This window comes from Erinaceus europaeus, chromosome 18 (assembly GCF_950295315.1).
Source record: "Erinaceus europaeus chromosome 18, mEriEur2.1, whole genome shotgun sequence".
Classification (NCBI taxonomy): domain Eukaryota; kingdom Metazoa; phylum Chordata; class Mammalia; order Eulipotyphla; family Erinaceidae; genus Erinaceus; species Erinaceus europaeus.
The window spans coordinates 70,351,600-70,363,213 of NC_080179.1; the positions used below are offsets into that span (position 1 = coordinate 70,351,600).

The window sequence follows — 11,614 nt, forward strand, 5'->3', positions numbered from 1 at the left end:
CCCCCTCTCTGTCTACCCCTCCTCTCTCCAGTTCTCTCTGTCCTATCTAACAATGATGACATCAATAACAATAACAAAAATAACTACAACAACAATAAAAAGGGTAACAAAAAGGAAAATAAATAACTATAAAATGAAATAAAATAGTTTTAAAAGATATCACCAGGCTGAGCGCACTTTGCATCTCCTACATAAAGAACCCCTTGCAGAAGGAGCAGGACCCAGAACAGTACACATGCATCACAGCTTACCTCCGTGGTAAAAGGACAGACAGTGAGTTGAATGGATCCAAACTTCTTGGCCAAACAGAGCTTCTTTTTTCTAGCAATGTTCTCTGCAGCTGAGTAGAAACACTGACGTCACAAATGCTAGGGGCACGATACTCTAACAATCATTGTAATTAATGCTAATAAAGATATTTGACCTTTTATTTTTTTGAATGCTTGAGATTTTTTTCCTACGTTTTGACAGACAAGACAGACAGATAGACAGACAGACAGACAGACAGACAAAGACTGAGACCACATCAGCGAAGTTTCCTCCCATGCAGGGAGGCCAGACTCAAAGCTGGCAAGTAAGCAGAGTAAATGCACTATTTTGCCAGCCCAAATGTTGATTTTACAGCTACACACACCTAGAACGTATTATAATGCAACGTTACTCCAACAGAAAGTTACACTTAAAAGAAATAAGGACACAGAAATTTAAATGAGGCAACCAGCAGGTGGTGCAATGAATAACTCTCAAGCATGCTGTCCTGGGTTTATGCTAGGATGATGTTCGGTTCTCTCTCTTTCCAAGTTATTAATTAATTTTTTTAAAAAAATTCAAATGAGGAAGTAAAATAAAACCCACTTTTTTTTTTTTTAGCTAGAGTTTATGGTGTTTCTGGGGATTGAATCTGGAATCTCAGAGCCTCAATGTGTCATTTTCATAACCATTATGCTGTTTCCCTAAGCCTCACCCATAATTCTTTTTTTTCAACACATTTTACATTTTATTTATATTTTAATGCACGTTGAGCAATCAGTGCGGTCATGGTGTATTGCATCAGAGCAAGCGCTCTGGGGGGAGCAGGATAGGAGAGAGGGAAGAGAACTGTGGGGTGTGTGTATAGTGAGTTTATGTGTTTGTAACAATGCACTGTAAAGCATCAACCCTTTCAAGAAAAAATTTTTTTTAAAAATCAAAAGGAGAAGATGAATCTGAGTAGACATAACTCAAGTACTAAAGGTTCTCTATGAGTGGACTAGTTTCACTTAACTGGTGACAAAGTGATGAATACAGGTTTACTTTTTTGAAATGTTAAAGATATGAAGGCAAGTGAAATAGCACATAAAAGGTTGATTCCTCATGCAAAGGATTCACTCTAAACTCTTATTAAATTAGAATAAGCTTCCATCAGACAACACTTAGTCACAACAGCCTTCAATAGTTCTAGTTACCCAACTCTGTAGCATGTGTTCTAGTAAATCTTATAGATAGGATTCTTTTTATTGAAATGGCTAAGTATCCCCATAACCTTATAGTATTATAAAACTGTATCAAATCACAAATAAATATTTGCTTTAAGTGGTAAACTTTAGTATCATGATGATATATTTTCAAAAAAAATATCAGAACAAGATTTAGAGAAATAGAAACATTCAAATATGATGTTACTTTTTTTTTCCATGTTAGTAATTCTTTACCTATCCCATTGGGAAAGGCTGTGGGTTGATTTTAATAGGATGTTTAAAATATGAGTGTCAAGGCAAGAAGAAAAACTGGAGTTCTTTGTTTTCTTATTTACTCATATTACTAACAAATAATCCAAGGTTTAAAGACATTCAGTGTTGTCCTAAAATTCTAGGGCTAGGACTAGAACAGAGGCCTCTAACTGCCAGGTTGTATGTCTGCTATTTTAAAAAATTTTTTTATTTATTAAAAGGAAACACTGACTAAACCATAGGATAAGAGGGGTACAACTTCACATAATTCCCACCACCAGAACTCTGTATCCCATCCCCTCCCCTGATAGCTTTCCTATTCTTTAACCCTCTGGGAATATGGACCCAAGGTCATTGTGGGATGCAGAAGGTGGAAGGTCTGGCTTCTGTAATTGTTTCCCCACTGAACAAGGGCATTGACAGATCTATCCATACTCTCAGCCTGTCTTCCCCTTTCCCTATTGGGGAAGGGCTCTGGGGACGCAGAGCTCCAGGACACATTGGTGGAGTTGTCTGTCCAGGGAGATCTGGTTTGCATCATGCTAGCATCTGAAACCTGGTGGCTAAAAAGAGAGTTAACATACAAAGCCAAACAAATTGTTGACCAATCATGGACCTATAGGCTGGAATAGTGCAGATGAAGAGTTGGAGAGGGGGTCGGGGTCTCCGTTTTGTAGATAGCTAGTAGGCGTATTTTAGTTATATACTAGTGGTTTTTTGTTTGTTTGTTTGTTTGTTTGTTTGTTTTTTGCCTGAGCCTGAAATGTGATATGCAGGTGGATCCTAATTATTGTCTGGGGAGATGATGTCATGGCTGGCAGAAGGACCAGAAAGCTAGATTAGGGAAGAGAGTAGCTCCCAAATATGGGAAAGGTGTATAAATATTGTTGACTGTAAATCCCATCGATTTGATCTGATCTGGGGCCCATATTCAGCTTAGGAGCCTATGTGACCTCTGCATCCCTGTAGATCTGAGCTCACATTCTGTGGTCATCAGTAGGAACATTCCAATATCAGGACCCATCTTCCTCAGGTGTAGCATAGAGTATGTTGTCCAGCCTCCCTTCAGAAGATGGAACATTCTCTACCATTATTGATCCAAGTTGAGGGCAAGGTTCTATCCCACCCATAATTCTTTATCTAGACATTATTTTTAAAAAGCTTACCAATCTCCAGAAAAAGCCATTTCAGAAGCCATTTCACACATATTTTTGCTAGCATAATACTGCTCCATTTATATATCCAGAACAGAATTTTTTTTAAATCCACCTTAAATTTTACCAATCTCAACAAATCACCTTAATGAAATTCAGCCTTTCATCTTATTACAGAAGTATTTGTAAGATTATAGAAGCATAACTTGGGGAGATGGGGAGACAGCATCATGGTTGTGCTAACAACTTTCATGCCTGAGTCTCTGAGTTCCGAGGTTCAATCCCCAACACTGTTGTAAAACAGAAATGAGCAATGCTCTGGTAAATCAAATAAGTACATAAATAAATATTTTTTAAAAAGCGACTTGGAAATACCTTTTTTTTCTTTGAATATTATATATGCGACACCCTTGGCTTTTGTTGGATACATCACATCTTCAACATCTCCACCCTCATTCCTGGCCTCTCGGAAGTAGCTCTTCACTAATGTGGTCAGTAGCTGATGACCAGAAGCACCAACTGGAAGCCCGGCAACTTTCACAGTTCTTTCAGAAGCCTTGGATTCTTTGACATTCAAAACTGATGCCTGTAAGAAAAAAAAAAATAGAACGATACTTTTTAATTATCTGCATTTCTACTTAATAAAGTCCATCTCACACACCAGTGGGGATGGTTATTCTATTCAATAAAAATGATGGTACTGGGGGCCAGGTGGTGGTGCACCTGGTTAAATGCTCACATTACAGTATGAAAGGTCCTAGGTTCAAGCCCCTGGTCCCCACCTATAGGGGGAAAGCTTCACAAGTGATGAAGCAGGCCTTCTGGGGTCTAGCTATCTCTCTCCTGCTCTATCTCCCTCTCCCCTCTCAATCTCTCTCTGTCTGTATCCAATAATAAATAAAGTTAATGTTTTTAAATGATGGTACTGCTGACAAGATACCTGAAAAAAAAAATTTAGGAGTCTTGTCTCCATATACCAATATGGCCTTTTAAAAAAATTTTCTTTTATTATTTTCATTTATTGGATAGAAACAGCCAGAAATCGAGAGGGAAGGGTGAGATAAAGAGGGAGAGAGAGAGAGAGAGAGACACCTGCAGGCCTGCTTCACCATTAGTAAAGTTTTCTCCCTACAGATGGGGACCAAGGGCTCAAACTCGGGTCCTTGCACATTGTAGTATGTGCACTCAACCAGGTGCGCCACCACCTGGCCCCGACTCTTTTTGATTTTGAAAGTGAACTCCCGTTGGATAAGGGCAAGAGACTGGCCCACTTAATAATGGCCTGTTTGGTCAATATCACACCATCTGATCATCTGGGGCCCTAGTTAGGGAATCCTCGGATTCCCATCCACATATGATGGACTTTGTCCTCTAAAGGGTCCCTTCTCCACTACTACTGGTCGCTTCCATAAGGAACAGCGTCTTGTGGGCCCTCTCAGGACTTTGGCTCTACCATAAAGCAATGAAGGTACGGATAACCCCAGTCTATGAAGGGAGGCTGGGGGTATCCTACTCTGCCACTTGAAAAAAAAAAAAAACTGGTCCTGAAATGAGCACAGCCTGCAATGTTCCTCAGATGTGACCATGAGCTATAAGCTCAGACCAATAGGGACTTAGAGGTCACACAGGCTCTGGCACTAAATATAAATATGCATTTACATCTGGGCCCTGGAACAGGTGGATGGAGGGAACTAGTTCATTTTAGCCATTTTATAAGCATGGGAGCTACTTCTTTCCCTAATCCAACTCTCTAGCCCTTTTCTCCACTCTGACACCATTCTCTTAGAAAACATTCCCAACCAATCTCAGGCTGGCTACCAAACTCAAGCAAAACTATCATAGCTGTGTGCCCCCTGGAACACGCCTAAAATGGTTCTCCTAGCTTTCTTCTACCCTAACACCCCTAATCTCATCTGCTCTGATCCTACTTTCTGGTTCCTTTTCATTAACCACCTTGTCTTAGGTCCTGCCACCTTCCAGACACCAGGCTACAGATGCTACCATGACTCCACCCTGACTTCTGTGGGCAGACGACCTCACCAATGTGTCCTGGACCCTTGCACCTCCAGAGCTCTGGTCCACTAGGGAGAAACAGAAACAGGCTGGGGGGGAGTCGGGCGTAACTCAGCGGGTTAAGCGTAGGCGGCGCAAAGCACAAAGATCGGCATAAGGATCCCGGTTCGAGCCCCTGACTCCCCACCTGCAGGGGAGTCGCTTCACAGGTTGTGAAGCAGGTCCGCAGGTGTCTATCTTTCTCTCCCCCTCTGTCTTCCCCTCCTCTCTCCATTTCTCTCTGTCCTATCCAACAACGATGACAGCTATAACAACAACAACGATAAACAACAAGGGCAACAAAAGGGAAAATAAATAATTAAATAAATAAATGTAAAAAAAAATTAAAAGAAACAGGCTGGGGGTGTGGATCGAAATGTCAACACCCATGCAGCTACAGAAGCCAGAACTCCTACCTTCTGCTCCCCATAAACAACCTTGATCCAGACTCCCAGCAGGGAAGAAGTGATAGGATGAAGATAAGAGGACTCTGCACTCCAGCTCCATCAGCGCCCAGAGAGAGAGAAGGACAAGGAGAGGGACATATGGAGATGGTCATGATGTCATGAATGGCTTAGAAGGAAAGAGATAATTGAGTCAGAAAAAGAAGGGGCAGCTATGTATAAATGTGGACAGATAGTTGTAGAGAAGATGGTTGGCCCATGTCTACAACTTTAGGGGAACTGTGGTGGATTGTAGTGGGGAGAGTGAAGATTCAGAACTCTGGGGGTGGAAGTGGTGTGGATTCAAACCCCTGTCGACACGTAATTCTGTAGTATAAAAATACAAAAAATTAAAAAGTGAACTCCACCTCCCATATTTTTTTAAACCAGAGCTATGGTGGTGCCAGGGATTGAACCTGGGACCTCAGAGACTCAGACATTAATCTTTTTGAGTCATCATTATGTTATCCCCTAAGCCCTGATCCCCCGTTATATTATTTATAAATAGGATACATTGTTTAATATATATCTGATTTTAGAAAAAGCCTGAAAATAATGGAAACCAGAAATTATTTTTTTAATATTTTCTTTTTTATTTTTTGTATTATCTTTATTTATTTATTGGATAGAGATAGCCAGAAACTGAGAGGGAACTGGGTAATAGAGAGGGAGAGAGAAAGAGACACCTGCAGCCCTGCTTCACCGCTTGCAAAGCTTTCTTCCTGCAGGTGGGGGCTGAGGACTCGAACCCAGGTCCTTGAGCATTGTAGCATGTGCGCTCAACCAGGTGCACCACCACTTGGCCCCAGAAATTCTTAAAAATACATCTGAGATATAAATCTTTGAGTATATGTGCTGCCGAAGCAAGCACAAGATATAAATCTTTTAATTAAAGATAAACAATGAAATCCATCACAAAATATATAGGAGACAGCTGTGTTTTCTTGATTATAGAGTCTGAAATATAAAAGTAAAAAAAAAGGGGTGGGGGGAGATTGTCGGAACACCTGGCTGAGCACACACGCCGCAACGTGCAAGGAGCGGACTTCAAGTCCCCAGTCCTCACTTGCAGGGAGAAAGCTTTGCAAGCCTTGAAGCAGTGTTGTGGGTCCTCTTCCTCTCTCCCTATCTTCCCCTTCCCTCTGTTTTTCTCAGTCCCTATCAAATAAATAAATAATTTTTTAAAGGAAAAGATACATATGTGTACTTCCCCTGCATTTATCTTTTCTTTGTTTCTTTTTTCTTTTCTTTTTTTGCCAGAAACAGAAAAAAAAAATTAATCAAAAGTGGCAGGGCTTATGAAATAGCTCACTTGGCTAGTGTGCTATTTGCCATGTGCATGACCCAGGATCAAGTCTCCAAGCTCCAATGCACTGAAGGAATCTTCAGTGCTATAGTCTCGTTCACTTTTCCTGGATCCTTCTAAAAGGAAGAAAGAAAGAAAGAAAGAAAGAATGGAAGGAAGGAAGGAGGGAGGGAGAGACAGAGGGAGGGAGGGAAGGAGGGAGGAAGGAAGGAAGGAAGGAAGGAAGAGAGAGACGGAGGGAGGGAGGGAAGGAAGGAAGGAAGGAAGGAAGGAAGGAAGGAAGGAAGACGGGAGGGAAGGAGGGCGGGCAAACAGGCAGTTTCTAAGACTCTGTGAGAAATATGGTGGTTATCTTTGCCAAGGTGGGAAGACAGAACTTTAGTGATGGGTGAAGTGTGGAAGTATACTTTATAATCTTACAGTCTGGTAACCCACTATTACATACAAATAAAAAAAATGACAAAAAAATTCAGATAACTAAATCACATAGTGAAACAGCAAATATATAAAAAAATATATCTCCATACTGGCTTAAGTGTTACCATGTAATCATGTAAATTAGTTCTTCCTAGTGGATGGAGAAATAGAAAGCAAAAGAGATTTTTCAAGACTTTCAAAGGATTTTAATTCACAAATTTGTCCTGATTTACTATGGGGCTCTGACAGCCCATGTCCACCTCTATAGCCTCTATGGGTAAAGAGATAGGGAAATAGGTTCCTTTCTAGTCTTCACTCCTGTCAAAGAGAAAAAATTCAATCACATTAAATTCACAAAATCTTACTACATCTCTGTCATCATCAATACTAATCTCATTTTTTAATGTAAGAGTCTTCGTTGAATTTCTTTGAGATCAAAGAAATAAGTGGATAAAGTTTTGGACTCTCAAGCATGAGATGCCAAATTCAGTCCCAGCACCACGTGTGCCAACATGATGCTCTAGCTCTCACTCTCCTTCGCTAATGAATAAATCCGTAAAAAAGAAAAAAAGGGGAAAATAAATTTCTCCTTAAGCCACTGTTCTTAGAAGGAAAAATACAAGGAAACCATAGTTCACGGTATATTCTTGCTTTGCAAGAACTCACTAATTTTTATGCATCGTCAAAGAAATTATTTCATTGGCCTGACCATGCCTGAGACAGTCTAAGAGCAAACATACCCAGCTTTGTCAAGGTCAACTGTGAATGATGATAGTTATTAATCTTTCATCTCCATGATTAAAATGATAAGTAAATAACCCTTTCAAGAATTTCCAGAGATAAAGGTTTTGAAACAACAGCAGCGTTTTAATCAAGATGTATGAAGATGCTGGCATGGTCTCAGCACTAATGACATAGCTGAGCAAACTTTTTTTTATTTGATAAGACAAAGAAAAGTATAAAGTAGAGAAGGGAAAATAGAGAGGGACAGAGAAAGAGAAACAACTAAACCACGCATGAAATTTCCCCCTTGCAGGTGGGGAACAAGGGCTTGATCCCAGATCCTTGCACATGGTAACATGTGTGCTCACCTAGGTGCAACACTATCCCTCCCTGGGAAATTTCTAACTATGGAATCAAAGACCAAAAACTCACGAGGAAAAACTTTTGAGTATCTTTCTGTAAAACACTAATGAGAAATAGTCAATGTACTTGTTTTACATTGCTCTCCTTAAAATCATGTATCTTCGGAGTCCAGCGGTAGCACAGCGGGTTAAGCGCATGTGGCACAAAGCACTAGGACCAGCGTGAGGATGCCGGTTCGAGCCCCCGGCTCCCCACCTGCAGGTGGGGAGTCGCTTCACAGGCAGTGAAGCAGGTCTGCAATTGTCTATCTTTCTCTCCCTCTCTGTCTTCCCTTCTTCTCTCCATTTCTCTCTGTCCTAACTAACAATAATGACATCAATAACAACAATAAGTACAACAACAATGAAAAACAAGGGCAACAAAAGAGAAAATACATATAAAAAATTAAATTAAATGAAAAAATGAATCATGTATTTTTATCTCATTAATTCTGCAGCCTGCTACCTTACAGTACTGTCTAATGACTTCTAAAAACTTTTCTACTGGAGTCTTCAGTTTTCTACGTACACTGGTATGTTGTCTGCAAGTAGCAATAATTATATTTCTCTTCCAATAAGTTGATGGTTTGGTTAAGGATGAAATGTGGGGGGATGTGGAGCTATAAATTCTTAAATCCTGTAAATTAAAATTTTCTCAATGAAAATAAATACCAATCTTCTTGGGCATCTTCTTTCCCGCCTGTCAGTCAACAAAACCGCACTAGGATTTCAACTTTGTATTCCCTTCGCATAGCTCCAACCCCTAGCATTTCAGGGGTCAGTTAGGGGCTTGCTGCTGTTTTCAAACCCTTCCTGGAAAGAACCCAGAAGGCTGAATCTTGAATTTGCTAATGGTCCTTGCTAGCCAGCACAGATGGTGCAAACACAAGAGCCCTTTGTGTGTGGACCAAAGGCAGAGACCACCAGAGAGAGAAGCATTCCCACTTGGGCTGTTAAGACACCGGGAAGTTTTGGTAACTTGCACCCTGAACTTGAATCCTCCTTACAAGTTGTTACTTCCATTTGCGGGTCGTTTATAGGAAGACAGTCCACCTCTGACACCGCCCAAGCGGGGAACGACCCCTGGACCTGAGCTCAGCAGCTGAGCCCATGGCGAGGAACTTGGGGTGCAGGAGGCCCCCAGGCGCACGCTCGGGATGGGTGGAGCCGTGCAGCCGGGCGAGGCACGTTCACAGGCGTGTGCACCCCCGCACAGAGGCTGAAAGCGGGAGACCAAAGCTGGAGGCATCGCCTGGGAATCCTGAGGGTCCATTCTGCCACCCGGCCACCCCTGCACTCTAGCTAACCTCCTGCCTACACCCTGCCCCCGAAAAACCCAAAACAAAAGCAACTTGCCATGGCGGAGGAGACACGCTGGGCAGAGCCCGGGAGCGCCTGCAGCGGTGGGGCGGGGCGGGCAGCCCCTGCTTTTGGTTTTGGTTTTGTTTCCTTCTTCCTCAGAGACCACTGCGAAGGGCCAGCTCCTCCCATATGTGCAGTTCTGCTGCCTCCGGGTTTTTTCGTTTGTTTGTTTGCTTTTTTTTTTTTTCTCCTGTCCTTTATATCATGGGACATAAGGAAACGGAGAGTCTACAGAGAAGGAGAGAGACAGACACACACCTGCAACAGTGCAGGTGGGAACTAAGGGGCTTGAACCAGTGTCCTTGTACATGACTACATGAGCAATCAACCACTAAGTCACCTCAAGGGTTTGTTGTAACTTCTGAAAGAGAAGTCCACAAAATAACACACACACACACACACACACACACACACACACACACACACACACACACGCTGCTTCTCTGCGGTGCCAGGTAGAATCTGAATGTCTCTCAAAGCCTACCTAGCTCCTCCTCTCAGTCACCTGCTCAGCCCTGGACAAGGCTGGGCACAGGATGAAAAATCCTTGACCCCTGTCCACCCAGACTCAAACTCCTGAGTCTAGCACACAAAAGCAACCAGGAAATCCTCCACGGTGAGTTTCTTTTCCTTTGCCTCATTTATTTTTTAATTTTTTTAAATTCATTTTTTAACAATGTTAAAATACAGATCTTTATTTAGAATTGAGAATTAACCAATGCAGACAGGTTGTAAAAAGCTGTGTCCTCTGAGGCTGGATTCCTGATTTCCAGGCTGAATTCTCCAACAGGACAATGACAGGCAGCCTCCCTAGAATAGAATGGCTGGGAATCAGGTCACCCTCCAGCATGGATTCCTGGCTTAAAGATGTACAGGCTTCAAACCATGTTTATAGAGCTAATCTGGAGCAAGTTGATTCTACTTCCCATAGTCACTTCTTCATTCCCAAGAAAGCTCACAGCTCAGAAAATATCTATCAGTCACAGTGATCAGACTGGGGCAGTTCTAATTCATTTTTATCAGAGCACTGCTTATGGTAGTGTAGGGGACTGAACCTGAAATTTTGGAGGCTCTGGCATGGAAACCTTTTGCAATAGCATTATAGCTCCCCCAGCCCCCACATGATAGATTTCAGGGGAAGCCTGCCACCTCAGTGCCACAGACAACCACATGCGATCACCCCAACTTCACTGCTGACAAAGGCTTTATTGCCATTTTGCTGTTTGAAAGAGCAGTGGATGTTCAAGTCCACCTTCTTGTGCCCTCACTTGGGGATCTTTCATAGAGGCAAAAGGAGAGGAGGCTGGAAAAACCAGGAGCTGACTTCTGGAACACATGGAAGAGGTACCTGCAGAGTGCAAGCCCCTGGGTGGCAATGGCTCATCTGTGGCTTTCCTCCTGAAGCAGCTAGAGACAGGGCTTAACTTCTCCCATTAGGGGAAAGGAAGAGCAAAGCCAGTCAGATTTTCTTTTTCAAGGTGGCTGGAGAGATAGCATAATGGTTATGCAAAAAACCTTTCTATGCCTGAGCCTCCAAAGTTCCTGGTTCAATTCCAAGCATCACCAAAAGCTAGAACTGAGCGGTGCTCTGGTAAAAAAAAAAAAAAAAAAAAAAAGTGCTGACTTTTTGTTTTCTAAATTTACATTTAGCATAGGAACTGATCCTTAGAAAATCGTCCCCATAAGCCAAGCACAAAGAGCTATTTTCTTTGTCTAAACTAATTTGTCAATTTCAGGTCACCGCCTCCCTCCACTGCAATCCTAATCCTTTAGAGCTAAGGTTTCCATAGCTTCAAAATCAACAGGAACATGAGTGAAATTGACAAATGGCTGGCAAATTAATACTCGGTTCCTTTGTTTATTTCTTTATTTTTGCCATAGCACTACTCAACTCTGACTCATGGTGGTTTGAAGACTGAACCTGGAACTTTGGAGCCATCTGCTTTTTCCTTATTCTACGATTTTCAGTCCATTTAACAAACTGTTTTCATTGGAAGTACAAAAGAAAGGAAATTCTGGCCTTTATAAGCTCTAATTGATGAGAATC

At 41.9% G+C, this 11,614-nt stretch overlaps 1 protein-coding gene and 1 non-coding gene across 2 annotated transcripts in view; both read right to left on the minus strand.

Annotated features, from left to right (window-relative positions):
• The window catches only part of RBM43 (RNA binding motif protein 43), a 5,668-nt gene extending 2,202 nt beyond the window's left edge, over window positions 1–3,466 (minus strand). The window contains exons 1-2 of the mRNA XM_016190087.2: window positions 3,239–3,466; window positions 252–340 (exon numbers count right to left, since the gene is read on the minus strand). Coding sequence (XP_016045573.2) covers window positions 252–340; window positions 3,239–3,293 — 144 coding nt within the window. The 5' untranslated portion in view covers window positions 3,294–3,466. The remainder of the gene's footprint in view (window positions 1–251; window positions 341–3,238) is intronic.
• A 7,057-nt stretch (window positions 3,467–10,523) lies between these two features.
• On the minus strand, window positions 10,524–10,591 carry LOC132534524 (small nucleolar RNA SNORD31). The gene has a single exon (XR_009546227.1). It is a non-coding gene; the product is annotated as a small nucleolar RNA SNORD31 (small nucleolar RNA).
• Between the last annotated feature and the right edge of the window lie 1,023 nt (window positions 10,592–11,614).